General features: G+C 37.4%; 1 protein-coding gene across 1 annotated transcript in view; it reads right to left on the bottom strand.

Moving 5' to 3' along the window:
- Positions 1–2,052: 2,052 nt before the first annotated feature.
- LOC131029533 (uncharacterized) overlaps positions 2,053–13,469 on the bottom strand; it is a 95,475-nt gene continuing 84,058 nt past the window's right edge. Inside the window, exons 4-5 of the mRNA XM_057960043.2 lie at positions 3,927–4,066; positions 2,053–3,023 (exon numbers count right to left, since the gene is read on the bottom strand). Coding sequence (XP_057816026.1) covers positions 2,579–3,023; positions 3,927–4,066 — 585 coding nt within the window. The 3' untranslated portion in view covers positions 2,053–2,578. The remainder of the gene's footprint in view (positions 3,024–3,926; positions 4,067–13,469) is intronic.

Genomic DNA, 13,469 nt, shown 5'->3' with positions numbered 1-13,469 from the left:
CTGTTGGTAGGTAATTTTCCAATTTTGCCTGTTGGTTTGGCTATCTTCAAGACTATTTGGAAAGCATGGGATAGCATTAGGGCACATATCAAGTTTAGTGACAGTAAGAGGTTACTATCTGATGACAGGTCCATCTGGTTGAATTTGAAACACAAAGAGAAAGCCCTGGCACAACTACAAGGATGCTCAACTAAATCTTGGGCAGCTAAGGGAATTAAAACTTTTAAATATGTGGTGGTTAATGGCTCCCTCATGAGATGGGAGGAAGTAATGGTAAAGTCTGGTATTCCTAAATCTCAGTACAAAACATACTCCATACTCAAAGAATCTTGTGCCTCCCTCAACCTGCTCTCCCAGCTTGATAACCACCCCTTTTGCCCTTCCTCCCTTGTATGGAAAGATGGTTCACCCCTCTGCAACATAAATGCTAAGAAGATTTACACCACCCTGACTGACAGCCGTGATATTATGGAACACTTTAAGATCACTTGGCAACTTGATGTATCTGTCATCATGTGGGAGAAGATTTGTTTGAATTTGTGGCGTAGACCCATTGAACCCAAGATCATTTTCTTTGTCTAACGTATATTAAATAGGCTCCCTCTGAAGAAACCGGGGGGTGAGTTCAACTTATGTACTTTTTGTAGAACTCCCGAATCTTTGAAACACCTCTTCTTTGACTGTCTTGTTGCTAGTGAAATCTGGGCTCTTTTTGGATTGAATTTGAAGACCAATATTAATGTTGAAAATATTATGTGGCCATATTCCTAATCTGAGCAAGGAATGTAACCTTTTTTGGGCCATCCTTTCATCTGTTGTACTTTGGAATATATGGAAAATTAGAAATGATAGTGTTTTTAATGGGTTTAGTAGAGCACTTACTGAGTCTCTAAGGAGACTCATCTTTCACAATGTCTCTATGCAGGTCACAGTGGTATTGAGGATCTCCAAAAGAAAATTTGAGAACCTGATGCAAGGTGAGATGGCAATGGTATTTAAATGGGAAGTCCCCTATGGATCCACCTGGAGTAGGCATGACGGGGAGATGACAAAGTTTGAGACTGCCTTGCACAATTTCATGAGAGCTAAACAAAGTCAGAGGTACTATAAGGCAGCAGAATCATCCTGATCAGCAGCAGATTATACCAGTACAGCAGGAGCACCAGATCCCAGTGGCACACCAGGTTGGCCATCCCTATTTGGATCACTTTCTGGACGGTGAGGTGCTGGCTTGGATGGAAGGAGAAATAGGATGGGTTGCATGGACAGGACTTCAGAAGTCCGAGTAATTTCCAGCTGTTACATATATATCTGGATACCTTTTTTGGCAGATGGTCTTAAGCATAAACATAGATATTATGTCTTTTTGTAATGCAGGCGCCCGTATCAGCATTGTAGCTTATGTGCTCAGCTAGATTTACAGTTAGACTTTAGTTATATAACTCATGCTATGTTGAATATCTCCTTTTAAGGGGCTCTGATACTCTACTCTTTTTGTATTTTGGTTACTTGATTCGTAATATATAAAAATTCCTTTTCCTTCTCAAGATAAATAGAAAAGAGACTTAAAATAGCTATCATATTATAATTCATTTTAATTTTGCATTAGAAAAAAATTATTTCACTCAATTTTAATATCGAAATTAGGATAAATACTACAATTCCCTGCCAAATAAAGGTAACTGGTCTTAAAATATAAATAAATCAAAGGATAAGGAGTGGATTAGATGATGAGAGATACAAAAAAATCTGCATAATTTTGTGCCCAACTATTCATTTTGTGACACGTGCAGTTTTCAAATTTTCGGCTAAAACTTAAACAAACTCATGGAAAGAAGTCTGCAAGAAAATTCATAAATATCTCCAGACAATAATAAAACTAGTGAAAGAAAAAAATGTGTTTGAAGAATTTCCAACCACATTATTGCAGTGGTATACCAAAAAAAAGATCTATTTCATTTTTCCCACAAGGTGCTCATATATATATATAATTCCCATGTTGATTAATTTGTGGCAGAAAATCACCCATTCTAGATTGATGCACTTCATTCCTTAAGTTAAAAAAACTTTAAAGCTTTTTTATTACTAGAAAGTAAAGAATTCTTCCTCACATAAACACAAAAGGCAATGAACCGGTATAATTGCCAATACTGTATCTTGGAAACAAGACCTTGTAATCTATCATTGTGTTTTGTCATCCATGCTTGCATTCTTGGCTCTACCAGGGCATTGCTTATCAAAATCTGTAATCTTCTTCAAAGGGGAGCATCAATTGCGGTTACAAGATGGCAATACCAGTCACACTATATGGTAATCTGTAATGAAGTTCGAACTTTAGGTTCTCTAATACTATACCAGTAATAATGTTCTTTATTGCAAACCATGAGCAGATTATGTATATTTGAGATCAATGAAAAGATTTTCTCATACCAAGCATTTATAACCCATTACATATATCATATATCAACCTCAATCCAGTAAATAACACTATCTTTAAAGTTGCATCCACACATTCCGGTAAAACAGAAGTCTTTTCCTTTTGTAAAAGTGGCTTTTGGTTGAGGTATGAAATTGAAGCTTACTGCAAAGAACCATCTGTCCATCTTCTCTTGATTTCAGATTTGGAACGAACCTCAAGTAATTTCCCTTCATTACTATAATCCCTCTCCATCACAAGGTTTGTGCCATCACTAGAATACCATCCAACACCAATGGTCAACACACCATCTTCCTTTGTGTCAACATAAGCTGTAATGCCACCAGGCAACCACAGAACCGTGACATCCTGCAAATCTAAGGCATCCGCATCAACAAAATGCACAGGAAATTCAGGAAGGCTCCTCCTCTTCAGAGTTTCCATGCACAAGTACACATATGAAGGTCTCATTTCAGATTTTTCTTCTTCCAAATCATCTAAGATAGCAGTAGCACTAATTTCAAACACCTTCCATAACCCAACAAGCTCTGTGGGTGAAATCCTTTTCTCATTTGAAATGGGATTTAATGAACTTTTCTCTGTTTCACTGCCAGAAAATAATAATATATAAGAGAAGAAATCATGTAACAGAGTATTGAATTGCAGATAAAGCCACATGTTCTAATTTGATTTTCAGACTTCCAGACCAAGCAAGAAAGGTTAAATTAAAATTACCAATACACTTCACGGTGCATCTTACTCCAATATAATTTTGGCTAAGGTCTAATTTCACTTGGGGAATTTCGATTTTGACCTACATAATTTAACTGTTTATATGCTGTGTTCCGCTGAGTTCCAGGGAGAGGGGATGTGGGGACACAGTTTCAGGAATGGCAATTTTTTCACAAATTTTGTGGACAGCAATTAAAATAAAGTAAAGTGGCTGAAATTTTAAAAGGCAAATACAACGTGTTGAATTTGCAATGAAAATCCTCCCCTGTTTATCTTTATAGGGGCTTTTGGGTAATTTTTCCTCAAAAAGTTACCTTTTTGTTTTTATGCACCAAATGGAGCAGGATGTCAAGTCTTGAAAAAATGGGGCATTCCCTCCAAGTCCACAAGCTCTCAAGTTATCCAAGATGTCATGTGGACCTCCAAGGATGCATCTTTGAGGAACACTATTTGTATGTCTATGTTGCTAAGAAAATGTTAAACCTATGTTTTGCTCATCTGTACTGCCATGTTTGCAATTCCTGACCTCTAATTACAGTCGATGGACTTGCAATTGTATAACTATGCTTGTTTCACTACCCATTTTTATAACATTTCGCGAAATGCATCTTGTTAGTCAATCCATTTTGGTTTTGGTGTTTAAGAACATCATTCACAGACTAGAATATAATAATTAATAAACTTTTGAATTAGGAAAGGATGAGCATTCCAAAAGAGGTAACTAGATAAATGCACCTATACTGTAATTCCTTTGGCATTTCTAAATTAAGATACGTACCTCATTAATTCCAAGTGGCTTGGCCCCATCCATTCTTCCTCATAAACAGCTAGTCTTAACACCTCTATTTCAGCACCTCCTTCCTTCAAGGCAATAGTGTGCACAAGACGCAATCTTTTGTGGCATCCTCTGACCAGGCACTGATTGGGAAAGAATGAGAGCATGTGAATATGAAAAATCAAATAAACAAATAATTGATGCAGACAACAATATTGAAAAAACTGTCAGTATGATAATATGAAAATGATTATAACCACTTGTTGTGACCAAATCACACATCGCCCCATCATAAATGGGGACCCCTCTTTGCTTTGTCATAGTTTAGAATAAAGTGTCAGAGTCTCTTTTGAGATAGCCCAGCATGAAGTGAGCTAGAGCGATTCACCTTCAAAATAAAGAATTTGGCTAAGGCATAAAAACAAGTTTGTCGTTCTAGGCTAGAACACTATAGAACACTATCTGTTCTAGGCTAGAACATCAGTCGTTCCAAGCTAGAACAACATTTGTTCTTGGCTAGAACCATCTCATCCTATGACTTAGAACATTTATACAATTGCATGATCAAGCCATTCTAGGCTAGAGCACCATTCGCACTAGACTAGAACACTAGTCGTTCAAAGCTAGAAAGCTTTTCATTCTAAGCTAGGAAGCTATCCGTTCTAGGCTAGAACATCACTCGTTCTAGGCTAGAACGCCTTGTCTTTGACCAAACACGCCTCATCCTTTGCCTGCGATGATCTATGAGTGGAGCAATCTCTCCTGGTAAGCCAAGTTCGCCTTGAGATGGGGAAGGAAGATATCACCTCAAACTTCAAAGCGATGTAATTCATTAAATGAAGTGCGATGAACAAGGAGATTATGACATCCCTGGTTCAGGCAAGCTATACATTTGAATTGGTGGACTTATTTGTGCGATACAAAGTATGATGGCGCTATCCTAAGTTGAACCTCCAACAATGTGATCTCAAAACACATTTAATATGGATTCCAAGGCTTAAAGTCGATTTCAAAATGATGATTGAAGGACATTAAATGGAGGGTGGCGCTCAAGTGAAAAACATTTAAAATTGATTTCCACGATTTTGAAGAGATCAATGTAGACCATTAACTTTGATGTAGTCAGCTGATCCTATTCAATGCAAAAAAAATTAAGTTCGAGGCTGAGCTAAATGATAATTGCAATGTATTTAATTTGCATTTACAAATGATTAAGGGCGATCAAATTTATTAAGAAATTTTAAGTGCAAAGTTCGAAGTTCCTTATTACAATGGCATTAGATTTAATGTGAAGTCGCTGTACAGGAGAAAAGGGTTCAAGTCAGTGACCACAAATCAATCTGATCAAGGCAACATATTGGAGCCAGACAAATGCATTTAATGACTTCAACTACAAAGTTCGAAATCCTTTATTGGTGTCAACTGCAATACATTTAATGTTTGGCGATTGCATCCCATTTAGTGATTGTGATGCATTTAATGTGAGTGGCAAATCAAAGCAAAATCATTTTCAAAGCCACCACAATTTTGAAGAAAGATGTTTTTATTTAAAATCTGCAATAAATGGTCAATGAAGCAATAAATGAATGCAACTGGGACGCCTATTATTTTGATTGCAATACATTAAATGAAAGTTGCCAGGCAATTTGTGAATGAGGTACTGATTTGTAATCACTATAAGCCCGAGTTGATCATTTCATTTGATCAACTCTAGAATTGATATTGCCAAGACAGTGAATTGCTTTTGCTCATCAAAAAATTTGTTAAGTGAAGACTGGCGACATGATTAGAAAGTGAACTCAGAATACATTCAGTTTGATCAGCGAATTGGGGGATGATGTAATGTCCCCACTTTAAAATATAATTTAATAATAAATAATGATAATAATATTAAAATACAAAAGAATAAAAATATAAAATAATATAGTTAAATATAATTAAAATTTAATTAAGTTAATGAATGGTCAAAAGACCTGAAATGAAAAGTTGTGACTCCCTCAAACATGAGATATAAAAGGGAGAAGATAACCTCATTTGAGGGGGATAATTTGGGAATCAAAAGTGCAGAACTGATTGTGAAAGGTCGTGTCCCTTTCAAAGGACAAAAATAATAAAGAGTCACACTCTTTTAAAGGGTGCTAAGGGTGAAGGGTGTGTCTCTTGCCAAAGGGCATACATGATGAAGAGGTGCGACTCTCCCTCACATTGGAGGATATAAAGTGGAGAAGTTTTCATTTGAGAAGTAGGGATCCATGGAATAGGAAAAAATAAATGAAGCATTAGAAGCAGACCTGAGTCAGAATTATAAGAGAATCGGGAAGAATGATATGAACATTTATCAAAGAGATCAGAACACAAATACAAATCTGCGAATAGTAATAAAGCAGGCATTGAAGGAAAAGAAGAGGAAATATTAAATCAATAACCAGAGAATCAGACTTGATGGAATAGAAAGGATTTTTCACACACACACACATATATATCTGAGTATAGGCAGCAGATCAGATTGATATAAACAACAGACCTGTGCATTTAAAGAGGGAAAAAACATCAAACTAAATCTATCCAAATCAGCACAATAGACTGAAAATAGACAACTTGCAATAATTCTACAAGTATATTGGGCAAAATTTAGTGTCCTCCCAAAAGGAGACATTACAAGTGGTATCAGAGCATGTTCCTATCAACCTAGGAAGGGCCCTAGTTAATGCAATTGAGTCAGCGAGCCGTAAGAGCTTTAGAAAGAGAGAAAAAGAAAACCTCTTTAGCCATGGAACAGAAATTTAGAAACTTTATAGAAAAAACTGCCCAAGCACTCCAAAACATCACATCAACTATAAATGATCTCAAATCAAATCACGAAAATAGAAGGGATGGGTCACCAAGCCCATCAGAAGGAAATGACAGAGCTACCCAGGAATCTACCCATAGAACCAATATGCACTCTTTTTTTGATTGGAGAAGAAACCCTTGAAGATGATGGAGGAACTCATATCCCTAGGTTAAGGGAGCTTGCCGTAGAATATGCAAGATTGGACCCTGAAATCAGGAGGAGCATTCCCTTTTCTAAATATTGTAGAGAAGATTCTAGTAGGGGTCATAAAGAGAGGAAATCCCAACCTAACTGTGAGATACAAAGCAAAGTAGGAAAGCTAACCATTCCCAACTTTGATGGAACCGGGAAAGTTACAGCCCAGTCATGGCTTCAAAAATTGGAGACCTACCTTTCTCTTTGCCCTATGAAGGAGAAGGATGCCATAACATTTTCTATATTACACTTGGAGGGTACAGCCCATGAATGGTGGCATAATGGTCTCATCACACAAGACCACAAAAATAGCAAAACATATGACACTTTTAAAGAGAGGCTCATTGAAAGGTTTGACCACACTCATCCCCAAAAGCACTTCAAAGATCTTATGAGGATTAGACAAAAAGAAACCCTTGAGGAGTACATTCAGAATTCCAGAGGCTAGCTGTTATGGTCCCTGGAATATCCAAGGACAGACTTATCTACCTATTCATAGAAGGATTGAATGATGCAACCCAAGGGCTAGTAAGCGCCTTTGAACCTCCTACTCTCCAAAAGGCAATTCTTAAGGCCACAAGACTCGACTCTGCCCAAAAAAGTCACCACAAGAGAGTACCACCAAAAGATGGTCATTTTGAAGAAGAAGATGAACACAAGAAATCATATCTTTCTTACAATGACCGGGAGGTATTGAAGAAAAAGGGCCTTTGCTTTGATTGCAAAGAGAAGTGGAAAGAAGGTCACACTTGCAGCCCAGATCCAAGGAAGGGCAATATAAAGATAAAATGTTATGTATGCCATGAACAATGGAATACCGAGCATCAATGCCAAGCCAGAGATGAATTAAAGAAGAAGAGTCTATGTTTCAAATGCAAAGAACCATGGAACTATAACCATCAATGCAAAAGAGGACACATACATATGATAGAAGAAGACTGTGATGGAGAAACATCCAGCAAGAAAACAAGGCATTCTTAGTGAATGTCAGGGGCATTCTAAGTGAATGTTAGGGGCACTCTTAGTGAGTGCTAGGAACATTCTCAGTGAATGTTTGGGGCACTCTTAGCAAGTGCCAGGAGCATTCTTAGTGAATGCAGAGGATACTCTTAGTGAGTGTCAAGAACCTAACAATATGTGTTTTCGTGTGTATGCTCCGTGTTTGCATATGTTTGCTCCGTGTTTTGTGTGTTTTCTATGTGTCTGTTTCATATCTGATGTATTTTCAGCATGCTTATTCCATGTGTATTTTCAAAGCCATTTCATATTAAGAATCATTTTGAGCACTCCATGATCATTGCTTGAGGACAAGCAATCTTGAGTGGGGGAGACTGTAACGTCCCCACTTCAAAATATAATTTAATAATAAATGACTATAATAATATTAAAATACAAAAGAATAAAAATATAATTTAAATTAAAATATAAAATAATATAGTTATATATAATTAAAATTTAATTAAGTTAATGAATGGTCAAAAGACCTGAAATGAAAAGTTGTGACTCCCTCAAACATGAGATATAAAAGGGAGAAATAAAAGGGAGAAGATAACCTCATTTGAGGGGGATAATTTGGGAATCAAAAGTGCAGAACTGATTGTGAAAGGTCGTGTCCCTTTCAAAGGACAGAAATAATAAAGAGACACACTCTTTTAAAGGGTGCTAATGGTGAAGGGTGTGTCTCTTGCCAAAGGGCATACATGATGAGGAGGTGTGACTCTCCCTCACATTGGAGGATATAAAGTGGAGAAGTTTTCATTTGAGAAGTAGGGATCCATGTAATAGAAAAAAATATATGAAGCATTAGAAGCAGATTTAGGAGCAGACCTAAGTCAGAATTATAAGAGAATCGGGAAGAATGATATGAACATTTATCAAAGAGATCAGAACACAAATACAAATCTGCGAATAGTAATAAAGCAGGCACTGAAGGAAAAGAAGAGGAAATATTAAATCAATAACCAGAGAATCAGACTTGGTGGAATAGAAAGGATTTTTCACACACACACACATATATATCTGAGTATAGACAGCAGATCAGATTGATATAAACAACAGACCTGTGCATTTAAAGAGGGAAACAACATCAAACTAAATCTATCCAAATTAGCACAATAGACTGAAAATAGACAACCTGCAATAATTCTACAAGTATATTGGGCAAAATTTAGTGTCCTTCCAAAAGGGGACATTACAGATGATTGTTGTGCCTAGCCAACACTTGCCAGTGAATTCATCTCTACGTATGGCGACTTCACTCAAAGCTTGATTGTTCATGTTCAATTAAATCCTAAGATACAAGCAAGCTCAACTTATTTTGATCAGCGAATCTGATAATTTAAGACAGCCATTTGATTCAGATCAGTTGTTCATTCATCAGTCACAGCAAATTACTTCATCAGCAAAACGATTTTGATGCAGAAATACAGTAAGGATATCGAGTGTGACCAGCGATTTTGTCCAAGGAGATAGCAATTTTGTTTCCTTCAAACACAAGCGAATTGCTCAACATCAAGTTTGGAACCAAGATTATTGTTTAAAAGCCTTGAAAGAGGAGAATTCGTCCAGAATTGAGTGCCAGTCCATTTTGATTACTTCATAGTTTTATTCCAGTGCTGGTATATTTTGTCAATTTCAGTCATAAATAACTCTTTCAATGAATTTTGAACATCTTTTGATCATTTGCAAGGATCCATCATGGTAAAGATGATCATTTTTATGTTAGGGTTTAGAATTGCAACCTTAGCGTTATATCTTGCCCTAGGGTTATTTGGTTTTGTTTGCAAATCGACTATCATCATATTATAGAACTAACTTAGACAACTCTCACAGGTGCAACATGGCTGGAGCAAGGCAAGCCCTCATCAAGGAAGATTCGAAGAATGTCATCATGAAGTCCAAAATTTCATCATTTTAGGGCAATCTAGGTGATCTCAACCTAGACCAGATCGATATGAAGAAGTTCTACGGTCCATTGTACACCATCAAACCATCAAGATACTCCAAGATGATGATGGACGGCGGCATTGTGAAGGAGGCTGGCTTCCATCTAGCGGTGCAATGCAACAAACTCATTGTGGAATGTGCTAGGCACTATGATTCAAGCAAGAGAATGATCATTGCACCTGATGGTAGAGAGCTTGCCCCTTTATGAAGATGTGATCAGCGAGGCTTTCCACATACCGGAATTCAACAACATGATATATAAAAGCAAGGATGATGCAAAGATAGTTTATGATGATGATCCCAACAAATGCCAAGACATAATCAACAAATATTGGGTAATAAAGAGTAGACCCCATCAATCTAAGCTTCCAGGCAAGCTTCACAGGATTGATTTCAAGGAGTTTGGAGATTTGATCATGCTTCTTAGCCGAGTCTTTGGGATCCCACAGGCCTTCCAATTCGAAACATGGATGTTTTACTGCATGGAGATCATTTCAACAGTAAAAGGGAGAATCAATTGGGCGAGAATCATCAGCAACAACATTGATATACAATTCCGTAGGCTTGAGCGCACAAAGACATTCTACATGGGCTCATATGTCATATATTCACTCGCCAGGGCTTGTGAGTACACAGGATTAACATACAGAGGTCCAGTTGGTACAAGATCAGGACAATTGAGAGCATGTGAATCTTACACCCCCAACTCTATTACCTCAACAAGGCACACTACAAGAGGGTAAATGATGCATTCACTATGCATATCACAAGGACACTACAAGGAGGTATTCATCAAAGATAATCCCCAGAAGCAAGGGCGTTAGTTGAGAAGTTCGATGCATGATTCATTTAGTTTTCTAAGTTCACTTATATAAGGGTCCAGGGATGCTCTTGACCACCTTATATGTTATTGAGATATCCTACCGACAAACTGATACTGCTTGAGCTAGTGAGGTAATTGATGGCATACAACAAAGTGCAGAAGAACAAGTTGAAGACGAAGATTTTGTTTCCTATTTCACTAGGATGATCCTTGGAAGTGTGTCCATCCTTGCAAGCAGCAGAGAAGATAGATGAGGAATGGAAGTCTTTTCTCCTAATGCCATACTATCCAAGAGACAACTTTGATCCTTATGGCAACATCCAAAAGTCTAGTGGAAGGAAACATAGGCATAAGCTACAACTTGAAGATCATTTCATGAATGCCCCTGATGATTTGGAGATAAGGAAGAAAATGTGTTCAAGGTTACCTGTTGAAATTATTAGAGCAACCAAGATTTTCAACGTTCCTGATCAAACAAAGGACAATGGAAAACATCTCCTGCCAGTAAATGACAAAGATAAGAATAAAGAAATGAAGGTCAATTGGATTGATGTAGAGAGCACAAACTTGAAGAACCTGATGAAACCAGTCTTATCAAACACACGACGATGGGCAGAAGCACAGATCCACATGTTGAGTGATCGACGTGTACAGGTGACATTCCAAATGATGGGAGAAGTAGAGTCTTTAGGTGAAGAAATGGAAAGTGAAAGTTAGAGTGAAAGTGCCCCTCAATCAGCTCATTCCAAGGGATCTAAGAAAAAGGAAGAAAATTTAGAAGAGCATCCAAAGAAGAAGCATAAGTCAAGTTCAACACCTCGCCCTTCCACCAGTACCTCATCTTTGCATCAAGTAGAGGTGAATCAAGCAGTGGGAACCAGTAGTGATCACAAAATGAACGATAAAGGAAAACAACAAGTTTGACCCAAGACAAGATAGCTTCACCCAAGCCAACCAATGACAAAGCAGGCAGTGACATATGCGAACATAGAAGATGATGAACACAAAGTCACATCTCCACGACAAGAACAACAATTGAACGAGATATAGGTTGGGGAAGAAAGACCAGCTATACCCGCATGGCTAAGGGAAAGGTTATCAAAGAAAGTGGTTATAGAGGAAGAGCAGGATCAATTCGACCTAGGAAGCTATTTGGGTAGAAATCAAGAACATGAAAAGAAAACAGCCACCAAGATGTCAAAGATAAGAAGAGATGAACAAGGATCCAGGGTAATACAGATTGCCATCGCAAAGGTAGACAAGCTAGAAGATGAAATCACAGCAAAGGAGTATGATTTAGAGACAATCAATCTAGGTCCTCCTACCACAGATAAAGCATTGGAAGACATGAATGACACAATGAAGATAGTTCAAGATATGCTCAAGCTGGAAGTAGAAAAGAATGACAAGCTAGAGAAGAAGAACAATGTATTGAGAGGTTACCTCCAGCAACTCGAAATCCCACTAAGGCAACATGATTCATCAAACTCATTGTCATCATTACCACCTCCAAATTCAGAAGAAGATTTTGAAAAGATAAGGGCATCAACACAATTGATGGATGCTTGGATCACGAAGACATACAAAAGAGCAAGGGCATTCATATGAAAGTTAGTGAGGATATTTGAAGGAGTTATGGAGATTCTTGAAAGGACTCAAACACTCAAGGTGGCATATGATACTTTTGTCTACACTAGAGACTTCACCATTCCTATATTGCAAGTAATGAAGGCTACACCAATGCAAAAATTGATGAGCGAAGGGATACTCAAGGATGGGCAATCACCTGATTTTCAGCTGTGGCATAACTTGCTTCACATGAGGAGGCTAATTTTTGAGGACATCAATGCTGGGTGCACACAAGTTGATCAAGCAATCAATGCAATACATGATAAAATCTTGGAAGTGGCAAAGATTATTCTTGAGAAAAGAAGGAATGAAGGAATTGATATTATTGTTGAAGAGTTGATGGAGAAAGTGAAGATTATCTTCTCTGTGACAGATGGGGCGCCTTTAGAAGGACAACTAGACTCAATCCTTTCATTTGCCATACTTGCCAGCAAAACAAGAGATCTTGGACCTGAATGGGATACAACCTTCGCTACAAGCCTTGATGAGATCAACTACCTAGAAGAGCAATTGAAGAACTTGCCTGCAGTCCCAATAACCGAAGTTGAATCAACGACGTCCAAATTTGTTGAATTTGCGAAGAGAGAAAAGGATAAGGGCAACAAGATTCTAGAAAAAAGTTTGTTATGATCCTATGTGGTGTCATTTTTTGGAGGATTTTCCCTCCTATTTTGTGCCAAATGGATGTCATTTAATGTTCCGCAATAAGTTAGGTATTTTGTAATAACAAACCCTGATTAGGGTTTAGGCGGAAAAATTTGGGCCATCGATAATCTTGGCCATCCATTGTAATTGAGAGCTCTATATAAGCTCAGTTTATTTCATTTGTATCTCATTAGAAATTAGAGTGAGAAATTAGACACTAGAAGCAAAAATTAGAGGAGATAGATCATAAGACTTTGAAAAATTGTTGTTTGATGTTTCAAAAATTAATAAAATCATTGAAGTGTTCTTCATTCCTTTTGTGAGAGCTTATAATTGAGAAAAGACAAAAAATTAGAATAGATCTTATTTTGAGTTTTATACGAGTGAAAGATGCATGCGCATGATTGATAGTGAAGCTCCATTATCCATACCACTACCAGTTTGTTGATTGCATACTAGCTTTGCGTGGTCAACT

This window comes from Cryptomeria japonica, chromosome 10 (genome assembly GCF_030272615.1).
Source record: "Cryptomeria japonica chromosome 10, Sugi_1.0, whole genome shotgun sequence".
NCBI classification, from domain to species: Eukaryota; Viridiplantae; Streptophyta; class Pinopsida; order Cupressales; family Cupressaceae; genus Cryptomeria; species Cryptomeria japonica.
This window is presented reverse-complemented; position numbering and strand designations above follow the sequence as displayed.